General features: G+C 49.3%; 1 protein-coding gene across 1 annotated transcript in view; it reads right to left on the reverse strand.

Annotated features, from left to right (window-relative positions):
- Positions 1-13,681, reverse strand: part of LOC115083782 (gastrula zinc finger protein XlCGF26.1-like) — a 78,990-nt gene that overhangs the window by 33,265 nt on the left and 32,044 nt on the right. The window contains exon 3 of the mRNA XM_029587801.1: positions 9,343-9,462. Coding sequence (XP_029443661.1) covers positions 9,343-9,462 — 120 coding nt within the window. The remainder of the gene's footprint in view (positions 1-9,342; positions 9,463-13,681) is intronic.

Here is a 13,681-nt window from a genome sequence, read left to right on the forward strand (position 1 = left end):
AGACCATTCCCTCATTCCTACCGAAAGTTGTTTTGACTTTTCATTTGAACCAGTCTGTGGAGCTTCCAGCATTTTCACAACTCGACAAGTCGGATTCTCTTTCCAAAGATCTGAAGAAACTGGATGTGCGTAGGACCCTTCTGCGCTATCTGGAGGTGACTAACAGTTTCTGGGTTTCGGATCATCTCTTCGTCCTCTGGAAGGGACCTCGAAAGGGTAATATGGCATCTAAGACCACCATTGCGAGGTGGTTAAAGGAGGCTATTAATTCTGCATACCTTTTAGCTGGTCGGCCTTTGCCTTTAGGGCTCAGGGCACATGCGACACGTTCCCAGGTGGCTTCCTGGGCGGAGTGTCACCAAATTTCTTCTCAGGAGATCTGCAGAGCAGCAATTTGGAAATCGTTGCATACTTTTGCACGGCATTATCGGCTGGATGTACAGGGAGGGCAATTTCGGAGCAGGCGTGTTGAGAGCGGGCCTCTCCGGGTCCCATCCCAAGTAGTTCTGAGCTCTGGTATATCCCAGGAGTCTGGACTGATCCGGTACGTACAGGGAAAAGAAAATTAGGTCTTACCTTCGATAATTTTCGTTCCTGTAGTACCAAGGATCAGTCCAGAGTCCCATCCGCTGCTGCACTAATTCGGAGAGTCTGCTGTTATTATAGTTGGTTTGGGGACTGACAATCTCTAGTTCTGTCTATCCCTGGTTTTTGGGTCAGGTTCCTTGTTGGGTTTAGTGATCCGAGGGTTCCCCGGTTGATCTTCGTGTATATAGTTAGTTTTCAGCTGGGGGTTATCCTGCTTTGACATTATGTAATACTGACAGGCTGTGGTTGGCACCCTGCTATATATGACAGAGCCCGACAAGTTTTGCTCTGTCTCCATCTGCTGGTGCAAAACCCAGGAGTCTGGACTGATCCTTGGTACTACAGGAACGAAAATTATCGATAAGACCTAATTTTCTTTTCTGCCTCCTTTCTCCCATGCTGCAAGATGGCCGCTGTTCCCACCTCCAAAAAGAAAATCCAGGATGAACATAACCCAGCAAGCCCCACTGATGCAGAAACCCCCTCCCTGCAAAGGCAGCAGTTAATGGCACTTTCTAAATCCACTGTTTCTTGAGCAGCGCCAGCACACACCGCAGCTGCCGTCAGGAGTGAACAATTTGACGTGTCTCCCTCGGCAGCTCGGACTCAAACTCATTCACTGTGATCTTCCCACGTGGGCCCAATAAAGCCCTTAACACAATCCCTTCCACGATTGGGAGCTTGCAAACTCCCAAGGACTTCTGCAGGGCTCAGTGAACAACATCACGAGCTCAGATCTCTGCCTTTAACATTCAGGAAGACCATTCCAAGTGGCCCTGCTACTTCCATGGGCAGCCTTCAGTGAAAGGAAAATTCATTTTTTACCTGATAATTTTTGGTCCTGTAGTACCACGGATCAGTCCAGACACCTGGGTTTTGCCTCCCCTCCAGCAGATGGAGACAGAGAAGTTTTAAAACAACCCTGCCATATATACCAAGGTGCCTCCCACAGTCCATCAGTATTACTCAGTGTAAAAGCAGAATGAATTAAAACCCAACTATGTACACTAACTAAAACTTTTCCATATCTCAATTGGCTCAGTCAAACCCCGAACTGGGAACAGAAACTTCCTGAAGCATGAGACCAAGCGATCTTCAGATTGCAGTACAGTTATAAATAAATGGTGAACAAGCAGACTCTCCGATACTGGACTGATCTGTGGTACTACAGGAACGAAAATCATCAGGTAAGAAACTAATTTTCCTTTCCTTGCATGTACCCAGATCAGTCCAGACACCTGGGATGTACCAGAGCTGACTTACCTAGGGTGGGAGCCGGAGAGAGTAGCTCGGAGCACTCCTTCTCCAAACCCCCTGGACTCCGGCACCTGAACATCCAGCCTATAATGCCTTGCAAAAGTGTGTAAAGACTTCCATGTAGCCGCTCTGCAAATTTTCTGGGGCGAGACTTGTTGACACTCTGCCCATGAGGCAGCTTGTGACAGTGTAGAATGGGCACGAAGTCCAACTGGCACCAGCTTACCACGCAGTAGATACGCGGAAGTTATAGCTTCCTTCAGCCAACGAGCTATCGTAGTCTTAGATGCCATATTACCTCTTTTGGGACCACTCCACAACACAAAGGTGGTCTGACACACGGAAAGGATTCATAACTTCCAGATCTCTTAGCAGAACCCTGCGGACATCCAATTTCAAGTCCTTAGCCACTGGATCCGAACGGTCCAAATCGGAAAAGGATGAGCGTTCAATCAACTGATTCAAATGAAAGGAAGAAACCACTTCGGTAAAAAGGAAGGAACTGTATATAAGGAGACGCCTGAATCCGAAATCTGTAGGAAAGGCTCCCTGCACGACGACAACGCCTACAGCTCCTACACCCGATGGGCTGAAGAAATAGCTATGAGAAAAACTACTTTCAGCGTGAGATCCTTCAACATTGCTCTCTTTAAAGGCTCAAAAGACAGAGCACACAAAGCGGAGAGAACTAAATTCAAGTTCCAAGAAGGACACGGATGGTGAAGAAGAGGGCGTAAATGTTTGGCCCCTCGAAGAAAACGAGCCACATCTGGATACAATGCCAGCGGTACGCCCTGAATCTTACCTCGTAGACAACCGAGCGCCGCCACCTGCACCCTGAGTGAACTACACGACAAACCTTTTGCGAGTCCAGTTTGAAGAAAAAACAGAATGTTGGAGATCGACACTCGAGTGGGATTTATCACCTGGTCGACGCACCAGGCTTCAAAAACTTTCCACACTCTGACTTAAGCCAAGGACGTAGAGGGTTTGCGAGAGCACAGTAACATAGCTACCACTGCATCAGAATAGCCTTTGCTCTTTAACCACTGCCTCTCAAAAGCCATGCCGCTAGACAGATGCGATCCGCCCCTTCCAAACAGACGGGGCCTTGATGCAGAAGAGCCGTGGACTCCCGAAAACGGAGTGGCTCCGAGATCATCAGATTGAGCAGGTCCGCAAACCAGGGACGTTTCGGCCACACTGGAGCCACCAGAATCACCTCCGATGGATGGAGCTCTATACGCCGAATCATCTTGCCTATCAGAGGCCAGGGGAGAAACACGTACAGTAAGACGTTAGTCAGCCAGGGAAGTACCAGAGCATAGACACATTCGGTTCCTGTTTCTCTGCGGCGACTGAAAAAGTGCGGGGCCTTGGTATTCTTGAAAGCGGTCATCAGATCCATGCTTGGCCTGCCCCACGTGTCGCATATGAGCTGGAAGGCCTCGTCGGACAACTCCCATTCCCCGGGATCGAGACGGTGGCGACTAAGGAAGTCTGCCTGCACGTTGTCCACTCCGGCTATGTGGGATGCCACCGCAATGCTTACAAGGTGCTGCTCCGCGCCCAGCTTATCAACTGTTGCGCCTCCGCTGCCACTGGCCGGCTCTTGGTTCCCCCTTGGCGATTGATATAGGCTACAGTGGTTGCATTGACGAACAACACTCTGACCGACTTTCCCCGAAGTAGTGGAAGGAAGGCCTGTAGGGCTAGCCTCACTGCCCTGGTCTCCAAACGGTTGATTGACCATTGCGATTCCTCTTGGGACCACTGCCCCTGAACTGATTGCCCCAGGCAAACTGCTCCCCAACCTGAGAGGCTGGCATCCGTAGTGATCACTGTCCAGTCAGGTATTACCAAGGGAACTCCTCGTTCCAAATGCTCTGAGACAAGCCACCAGTCGAGGCTGCATCTCACTGAATCCATAAGAGGAAGAGGCAGATTAAACTGTCCAGAAACTGGATTCCATCGGGACAACAAAGCTGACTGTAAGGGACGCATACGGGCAAAGGCCCAGGGCACCAACTCCAGAGTGGACATCATGGATCCCAGGACTCGCAAGTAATCCCGCACCCTGGGGACCCGTTTGGAGACTAAGTCCCGCACTTGACCCTGCAGCTTGAGTGCGCGCTCTGCAGTGAGGAACACTCTTCCCTGCTCTGTGTCGAACAGTGCTCCCAGAAACTCCAAGGATTGAGAGGGATGTAAGTGACTCTTGGCAAGGTTGACCACCCAGCCTAGCGATTGCAAGATCTGCAGTACTCTTTGGATGGCTGACCGACACAGCACCTCGGACTTCGCCCGAATCAGCCAATCGTCGAGGTAGGGATGTACCAACAACCCCTCCCTCCGGAGCTGTGCTGCTACCACGACCATTACCTTAGTGAACGTTCTGGAAGCGGTGGCAAGACCAAAAGGAAGAGCTCAGAACTGGTAGTGATGTCCCAAGATGCAGAACCCGAGGAACCTCTGGTGGACCGGTCTGATGCCGATATGGAGATATGCCTATGTGAGATCCAGAGAAGAGAGAAACTCTCCCTTCCTTACCGAGGCGATGACTGATCGCAGAGTTTCCATTCGGAAACGAGGCACCCGAAGACATTTGTTGACCCGCTTTAGATCTAAGATAGGCGGGAAAGTGCCTTCCTTTTTGGGGACTACAAAGTATATTATTTATTTATTTAAAAGTTTTTTTTATATACCGCAAAATAGGACAGTAGTCTGACCGTCTAAGCTGTCTCCAATAAAACATTCATAGTTAAAAACAAACCTCCCACCTATCCAAATCTTTCTACCTTCCACGTTCTCCTTCATGCACCCCTTTTATAGCTAATTAAAAATCCGATACACCCCGACTACAATACCATTCATTGTGCCTGTTAGAAATTGTTCGGTTAAAATGTTACAGCTAGTCTATTAAGAAGTTTCTTGTTCAATTGTTAATATACTGTAATATACTTTCCAATGTTAATTTGATGTATTAAGTTATCATGTAAACCGGTGTGAAGGCAGATTGCTATACTTCAGTACATAAAAAACTTGAAATAAATAAATAAAATAAATTACATTTACAATACTTCGTAATTCGAATATGGCTGTTTGAGCCTAGTATAGGAAACAATTTCCTAATGGGAATAGATTTTAATGATTAATGAATATTGCAAGCAGCAATATAAAGATGGGTTTTCAGCGCTTTCTTAAATTCTTTGGTATTTGTGATTAGGCAGATTTGTTCAGGCAAGTAAATGGAATAGTGTCCCCTCTGATGTTCTGAGGGTGGAACTGGCGTTATAGCTCCCAAGTCCAACAGACTTTGCAGCGTATTTCGTACAGCCTCTCGCTTCTCTCGCTAAGCGCATGGAGATATTAGGAACTTGTCCCGAGGGTGCCGTACAAAATCTAAAGCATAACCTTGACATATCACGGTGAGGACCCACTGGTCCGATGTCAACTTGGTCCATTCCTCAAAAAAAAGTGTCAAGTCTGCCCCCTCCCCCACTACCGGTACCGAGGAATGGACCGGCAGTATCTCATTGTGATGACTTAACTCCAGAGCTTTGCTGGGGGTTTCCGGGTCTGCCTCAAAAGGACTGTGACCACGACTGCTGTCTTCTTGATCCCGGGCGAAAAGATGAACCCGACGCTTGGGCCGGGTGAGGTCTCCTATTATCCCAGAAGCGAGCCAGAGTCAGAAAGGAGCCTCTCGACTTGGGTCGGTCCTCTGGCAGTTTATGAACCTTGTTCTCCCCCAGAGATTGAATCATGTCTTCCAACTCCTTGCCAAACAGCAGCTTGCCTTAGAAAGGTAGCGAGCCGAGTTGAGCCTTAGACGAGACATCCGCTGCCCAGTTCCGTAACCACAGAAGCCTGTGCACAGATACTGCGGAGACCATGGACCTAGCCGACGTCCGCAGCAGATCATACAGCGCATTGGAGCTATAAACAATTACCGCCGCCAGACAGCCTAAAGGCTGGCGTTGGCCTGGAGCTGTTGTGCCCAGCGAAGGCCCGCACGCAGATCAAAGTTGCTGCACATCGCCGCTCGCACCCCCAGTGCTGACACCTCAAAAATCTTCTTGATTTGAAGCTCCAATTTTCGGTCCTGCAGATCTTTCAGGGCCGTCGCCCCCGTGACAACCCCTTGGGAACACGAAGGACCTCCAAAGCCTCCTCCAGCAGAGGATATCGCTTGTCCATAGCTTTACTAACCTTCAACCCCAAATCTGGGGTGTCCCATTCCCGGAACAGCAGGTCCGTGGATGAAAAATGGAAAGGAAAAGAAGCGGTAGGCCCCCTAGGTCCCAATAACACTGGGTCCATAGCTCCTAGCCGAGCCTCCGCAGGCAGAGCTTCCAAACCTAGCTCCCCCAGAATGGCCGGAATAAGTGGGCCCAACTCCTCTTTCTTAAAGAGGCGAACCACTTTTGGGTCGTCGCCTTCCATAACTTGAGACCCCCGGTCTAAGTCCTGTTGTGGGTCCGTATCCCCATCGGCCTCCCCAGGGGCTTGGGCTGCGGATCTGGATCATCCTGTGACGTGGAGTCGGAGTCCGTCCCAGCCGGTACTGACCGCAAGGACCTCTTGTTAGCATGGGGCTCAGACCCCCCCTTTGGACCCGAGCATTTCTGCCGCTTGCTGCACTGAGGCTGTAAACCGATCTTCTCAGCAGGCTGCTTTATCCCTGATTTTTTTAGCCTGAAAAGCCTTGTGCAGGAGCAACACAAACTCCGAGGAAAGGAGGAATCAGAAGAGGAATCAGCAGTCCCCTCAGGGCCATCCTCAGTTATAGGAGAGTCTGGGCCTGCTGGCACACTCCCCCCCCGGGGGGGAAATTGCTGAGGAGACAGCAAGAGTGGTAAGGACCCCTCCCCCATCGCGGCCCATGTGGCCTCCCAAAATGAACCTAAAATGGCCTCCGTTCCCGCACTCAGCAGGAACGGATCAGCTGGGGCCATGTGAACAGTCTGCAGCCGCGCGGGAGGTTGGGGGAACACAAATTCGGCCGTCCCGGGGCAAAACAGAGGGTCCTTCACCTCCGGGTAAACAATCTGAGCAGAGGCCCTCCCTCAATAGACGCGCACGCGCTGAGCCGTACATGCGGCACGACGAGCCCAGGGGGGGCATCCCTGCCGTGGCAAAAACTGACAGGAAAAAAAAGCGGCTAAAAATTAAAAAAAAAAACGGCGGCACAGCTAATCGGGAGGGGGGGGGGAGGGGGGAAGACAAGCACAGGAGAGTTGGTGCAGCAAAGTGGGTTTTTTTTTAAACTAACAACACTTGCCTGATCGCTGTCTGTGGTCCTGCACAGCTCCTGCTCCTGCTGGGATGAGTGAGCCGGGTTCCCCGTTATCACCCCAAGGCTGCTTAACTTGGGTAGAGGATCCTCAACCCTTACCTGCAGCTGTCTCAACAGACCAGGGGCGATGGTCCCCTCAGGACCTAACAACCCCCTGGGAGACTGAAGGCTTCTCTCATGTGCAGATTTCCTTTTTTTTTTTTTTTTTAACCTAGAGAAAATTTAAAGGAACATAACTCTAAAGTTTCTAAACGCTAGTACCCGGTCTCTATTTTTTTTTTTTTTTTTTACAAGTAAGCAATCAGCAAAGATTGTGGGTTTTACACCTCCACCATCTGCTGGAGACAGAGAAATACTGATGGACTGTAGGTGGCACCTCGGTATATGTGGCAGGGTTGTTTTAAAACTTCTCTGTCTTCATCTGCTGGAGGGGAGGCAAAACCCAGGTGTCTGGACTGATCCGGGTACGAACAGGGAAGGAGTGGGTTTTTTGTTTGTTTTTTTTAAACAGGAAGCAGCTGAAGGCAAACCACACACAAAAATAAAAGGACTTCATCTCAATTTCCATTCACAGTGAAGAGAAAGGGGGGCACCAAGTACTCACACGGGTATCCTGCTGTCCTCAGCGGTGCTCCACTGAGCGAGGAAATCCAGTGCCATCACCTCAGGAACTGCCAAGCCTATTGGCATTGTCTTTGGGTCCGGGTCCTGCTCAACTGAGGGAGGGAGGCTCAGCTGTCACCTAAGGAGCTGCCCACCATAATCTTCCTATCCATCCAGCCTAACCAGAACTTAGCTTCAAGCATGGGAAGCACATCCACCATCTCCTGGATAGAGAATACTGGCAGGCTGGTGTCAGCACAGATGCATATAAGGAGTGAAATCAGCAAGCCTATTGATCTCTGTCTCCATCTGCTGGTAGAGGTGCATAACCCGTCCAATTGCAATCAGACTTGTCTACAGTTTTTAGGTGGGAGTTCTGGGTGAACTGGTAGAGCTTCAGCATGAAGCGTTAAACGGTCAAGATAAACTGGAGAAGGACTGGGCAATCTGGTGGTGATATCACGGAACTGGTAATTCCAAGTCCATGCGCAAGTAAGGACTGTCAAAACGGTCTACGTCTATACTTTAAAAACAGAAGCCTCCACATTTGATTCTGGCCATTTGGGCAGCATCACAATTTTGTGCATAAAACATATGCACCTATGTTTATGAAATGCGTAGAGAAAGTATGAATTTTCTTGCCTAGGAAACGTACACATCTACTGAAGCCGACCTGTGTACCTTTGGAGCAGAAATATGCAGATCCCAGAGCACAGTTCAGAAAACATTCACATAAATATCCAGACATCCACTTTCATGCATAAAATTCTGGACCGTGGATAGGTCTGAAAGTTGGGCTTATTGAGTCAAACTTTCAAAACTGTCTGCATAACACCATTTGCCACACATAAGTAAGATCAGAGAGATTTCTGCTGGTATATTCTAAGCTACGAGGTGGAAGCAGCACAGTTTATAAACACCGCATATTTCTTCTCTGAAAGTACACACATATATGTTTAATGCAAGAATACACCCAGAGACATCACGGCAGAAAAAAAAGAATGTATGGCCATCCAAACTGCCCATCTGTCCAATTAATTTAGCATCACTTTCTTTCTCTACCCATTTTATAAAACTATGCTTGTATATTTTACATGCATAACTCAGAATGAATCATGGAGGCAGGTATTTTATAAGTACAAGCATACTCTGCTCCTGAAAATTATTATATGTGCATGTACCTGGAATCACCAGGGCACTGATACCTCCACCCGTTCACCCAGACCCTCCAGTACATTCACTCTGAGCCTCCACCAGTTCACCAAGAAATCCACCCACAAACTGCAGAGAAAAGACAAGAGTGATTGCACCTGTGAGAGTCAAGTAGGAGGTGTAAAACGCCCACCCATACACCACTTAAAACAGCCACCGAGGTGCACATTTATGAACTCTGCACCATCGCCCCTTTCATCCCAGTTCACATTTACATGCAACTCTCGAGCTTCATAAAATAGCACCCGAGCCTACACCAATGCCTGTCACAGAAACCCTGTGAGTGATTGCAGAGATCTGCAGAGGAGCTTGTGAAGGGGTCTCTGCACTTCCACTCTCCAGCTCAGCAGTTTGACCCCGCTCCCTCTTATTCCTGCACTCACCTGAGCAGCTGCTTTTCCCAGTGCCTCCTTCCTCTGATCCCGGCTCATCCCTGATGTACGGCTCTTCCCCTCGTTCAATTTGGGATATAATATTAGGAATGATGATCAGAGAGCCTGCTCCTTGAGGCAAGAACATTGCATTAGGTTTCTCACAGTCACTCAGCATAATATCACTGGTAATTTTTTGGAGAAGAATTAGAGTGAAGGGAAAAAGGGATTTAGAAAAGATGATCAAATACCTTGTGGGCTGCATCAGTCTACCAGAATTTTCTATAGAAAAAGGCTTATACAAAATTTAAACATGCCCTGACTACAGATTTATGGCCTTTCAGCCTCACACCAATCTTACTGGGTTCAGGATTCCCTGGAGTCTCTGTGCTCACTCCTGAAGAAGGGACCTGTGGGTTCTCAAAGGCTCATGCACCAACGTCATCTATGAATGATTCTTACCCCAGTCTAATAAAAGATCACAGCCCGTAGCAGGTCCAGTTTTATCTAGGACCAATATGGGTCTGAGCACTCTGCTGGTCAGGTTTACTACAGACTTTACAGATAAAATCAATGAATTCTTTGCTTCAGTATTTATTAATGAGGATGTTGGGGAGATACCAGTTTCAGAGATGGTTTTCAAGGGTGACGAGTCAGACGAATTGAACCAAATCACTGTGAACCTGGAAGATGTAGTAGGCCAGATTGACAAACTGAAGAGTAGCAAATCACCTGGACCAGATGGTATGCATCCTAGGGTACTGAAGGAACTACAAAAATATGAAATTTATGATTTATTTATTAAAATTTGTAAAAGAAAAGTATTTATTTTATTTTAAGTTTTTCTATACCGGCATTCACAATAGATATCGCATCATGTCGGTTTACAATTAACAAGTGGATAGGTAACAAAAAAGGTAAAAACTAATATTTATCTTAATAATAATAATAATAATAATAAAACATTAAACAAGAGAAGGCTAAGGTATGCAGTTACAATAAAACAAGGGAGTAATACAACTTGGAGCATAGAAAAGAAGCAGGGGATTAAATCGAATCGTTCTTAAGTAAGTAGTTCTTAAGTAAGTAGTTCTTACTTGATCATTTCCGTTCCTGTAGTATCACAGATCAGTCCAGACTCCTGGGTTTTGCCTCCTCTCCAGCAGATGGAGACAGATGTTTTGGCGGACTCTGTCCTAAACCCTGAGGTGCCACCTACAGTCCGTCAGTATTTCTCTGTCTCCAGCAGATGGTGGAGGTGCAAAACCTACAGTCTGGTCTTAGCCAGTTAGTTGCAGAAGCGGCATAAAGGCTCAAATGCTAACCTCACTGCTCTGGTCTCCAGACAGTTGATTGATCAACTGGATTCTTCCAGCGACCAGAGGCTCTGTACCGATTTGTCTTGACAGACCGCTCCTCAGCTGGAGAGGCTGGCATCCGTGGTCACTACCGTCCAGGCATTCACTTCCAGGGGCATACCCCGGTTCAAGTGGTCTGAGAGGAGCAACCAGTCGAGACTGGACCAAGCAGAATCCATACAGGTAAGGAGAAGGTGAAACTATTTGGAAACAGGATTCCAACTGGAAAGCAATGCTGACTGCAGGAGTCTCATATGGGCAAAGGCCCATGGCACTAACTCTAGAGTGGAGGCCATGGAACAAAAGGACCCTCAAGTAAGCCCATACTCTTGGAGGATTTTTGGACAACAAATCTGGAATCTGTCCTTGCAGTTTGACAATGCGGTCCTCGGTGAGAAAGACTCTTCCACACTGCGTGTCGAACAAAGCTCCCAGGAATTCCAAAGACTGCAAAGGAGTCAGGTGGCTCTTGACGGGGTTGACTACCCAACCGAGAGACTGTAGTAGCTGAAGCACTCTGCTAACTGCCGAACAACAGAGATCCTCCGACTTTGCCCGAATCAGCCAGTCGTCCAGATAGGGATGCACGAAAAAAACCCTTCTTTTCTCAGGTGTGCCGCCACTACAATCTTGATTTTGGTAAAGGTCCTGGGCACCGAAGCCAGGCCGAAGGGAAGGGCGCAAAATTGAAAATGATTGCCCAGCACGGAGAACTGCAGGAAGGGCCCTTTCGCCATCCCTCGGGGGACACGGGGGACACACAGGAATTATTGCACCCAGATCGATCAGGTGCCTTACAGTGTCCCTGACCGCCTAACGTTTCTCTTCGTAGGAGAAAGTGGAGATCACGAAGCGATCCCGAAGGTGCCGAGCAAATTCTAAAGCGTAGCCTTGTCTTATCACCGTGAGGACCCATTGATCTGACGTTAACTTAGCCCATTCTTCGTAAAACTGAGACAGTCTGCCTCCCACCAGCGGAACAGAGGAATGGACCAGCAGCATTTCATTGAGTGGATTTGACTCCTCCTGTGGATTGAGAGGCCCCGGATCTTCCGAACCTACAGTCACGAAAAGACTGAGACCGTGATTTCTGCCTCCCTGTAGGTTGTGTGGAGGAGGACCCTGACGAACGAGAAGCTCGGAATCTACGATTCCACCGGAAACGAGACCGGGAAGGCTTATCCACCGGCAAGCGGTGGACCTTGTTTTCACCCAAGGATTGGATCATATCTTCCAGTTCCTTTCCAAACAGCAATTTGCCCTTAAATGGCAAAGAACCCAACTGATCTTTAGAGGAGACGTCGGCTGACCAGTTCCTCCACCAAAGTAGGCAGCGGGCCGAGACAGCTGCCACCATGGAGCGGGCTGATGTCCGAAGCAGGTCATACAAGGCATCAGCGCTGTACGCCACTGCGGCTTCTAGGTGTCCTGCCTGAACGGCCTGCTTCTGTGAAAGAGAGGTAATACTCTGCATATGTTGGACCCAAAGAAGCCCTGCACGCAAAGAAAAGCTGCTGCACATAGCAGCCCGGACCCCCAGCGCAGAAACTTAAAAAATGTGCTTAAGTTGCACCTCAAGCTTACGGTCCTGAAGATCTCGAAGTGCCGTTGCTCCTTTCACCAGGATGGTGGTCTTTTTGGTTACTGCAGACACCGCCACGTCCACCTTAGGCACGTTCAACAGGTCCAATGCCTCCTCGGGCAGGGGATACAACCTATCCATTGCCTTGCTGACCTTCAGTGTCCCATTCACAGAACAGCAAATTGGTGACGGACAAATGAAAGGGAAAAGATTTTTTGTCGGCTCCCAGAGACCCACCATGACTGGGAACATTGGGGTCAATGTTCCCCAAACAGGAATCTTCCTTAGGTACCTCAATACCTAATTCTTCCAAAACAGCGGGAATGAGCGGGTCCAACTCATCTCTTCTAAAGAGATGGACCTTAGGGTCATCTCCCTCCATGCCTTGAGACTTGACGTGGTCCAAGTCGTAGTCAGAATCCGCCCCCAGCGGGGGCTTGTCACCCAAATTCGTGCCTTCCGGGTCAGAATCTGGTGAGGACACAATCGCTAGCCGGACAGGCTGGGGCGAAACCACGGAGGAACCGAAGCATCCCTTTTCTCTGGAAGCCGAAGCCACTTAAGACCACGCGCCCCAGAGACCAGCGAGACAGCTCCTGCCCCTCTCTTGGCAGCTTTGCAGGCTTTGTGCAGGAGCATTATAAAATCAGAAGAAAATGAGGAAGAGGAGTCGTCAGAATCCCCCTCAGGGCTCTGCCCCTCCTCATCAGCGACCTCCTCTGCCTGCTTGCCCCCCTCAGGAGCCTGAAAACGTGGTGACAAGGTGGGGGTAAATACCTCTCCCCCAGAGCGGCTAGCTCAAGCACGCGAAAAATTTGTAAGATGGCCTCCATTCCCGCGCTGAGCAGGAACGGGTCTGAGGCGTCCTGCTGCAGTCGCCTGAGCTATCCCGGCTTGCGGCGCGGCTTAGAAACGCTGTTGCTGGCGGCGGGTCGATGTTCCCTCCCCCCCACCCAGGGAGGCAGGGAGGACAAAGGCAGTCTCTGGAGACACGCTCGCACACGTCTCCGCACACGTTGCAGGCCGCTCGCCACGGCAAGAGAAAAACTTAAAAGGCCACACCGGATTAAAAGGAACGCTGAGTAAAACGCCCGCCCCCAGCACAGCCCGATAATGGAGGGAGACCCGGCACAGCGAGGTACTCTGCCCCTGAAACAGGAAAAAACAATTTTTTTTTTTTTTAAACCTGTTCCACGTCTTCCTGGGTCCTCTGCCTCAGAGGGTGAGTGAGCCGGGCTCCCCGGTATCACCCGAAAACCTGGGGGGGGGGGGGGGGAACCAGAGCAGACACGGAGGTTCTCAACCCCTCACTCCTAGTGCCTCAAATACCAGGGGGGGGGGGGGAATAGTCCCCTCGGGACCTGCCAACCCCCTGGGAGGCTCCGAAGGCTGTAGAGAATGTGTCTCTTTT

This window comes from Rhinatrema bivittatum, chromosome 2 (assembly GCF_901001135.1).
Source record: "Rhinatrema bivittatum chromosome 2, aRhiBiv1.1, whole genome shotgun sequence".
NCBI lineage: Eukaryota > Metazoa > Chordata > Amphibia > Gymnophiona > Rhinatrematidae > Rhinatrema > Rhinatrema bivittatum.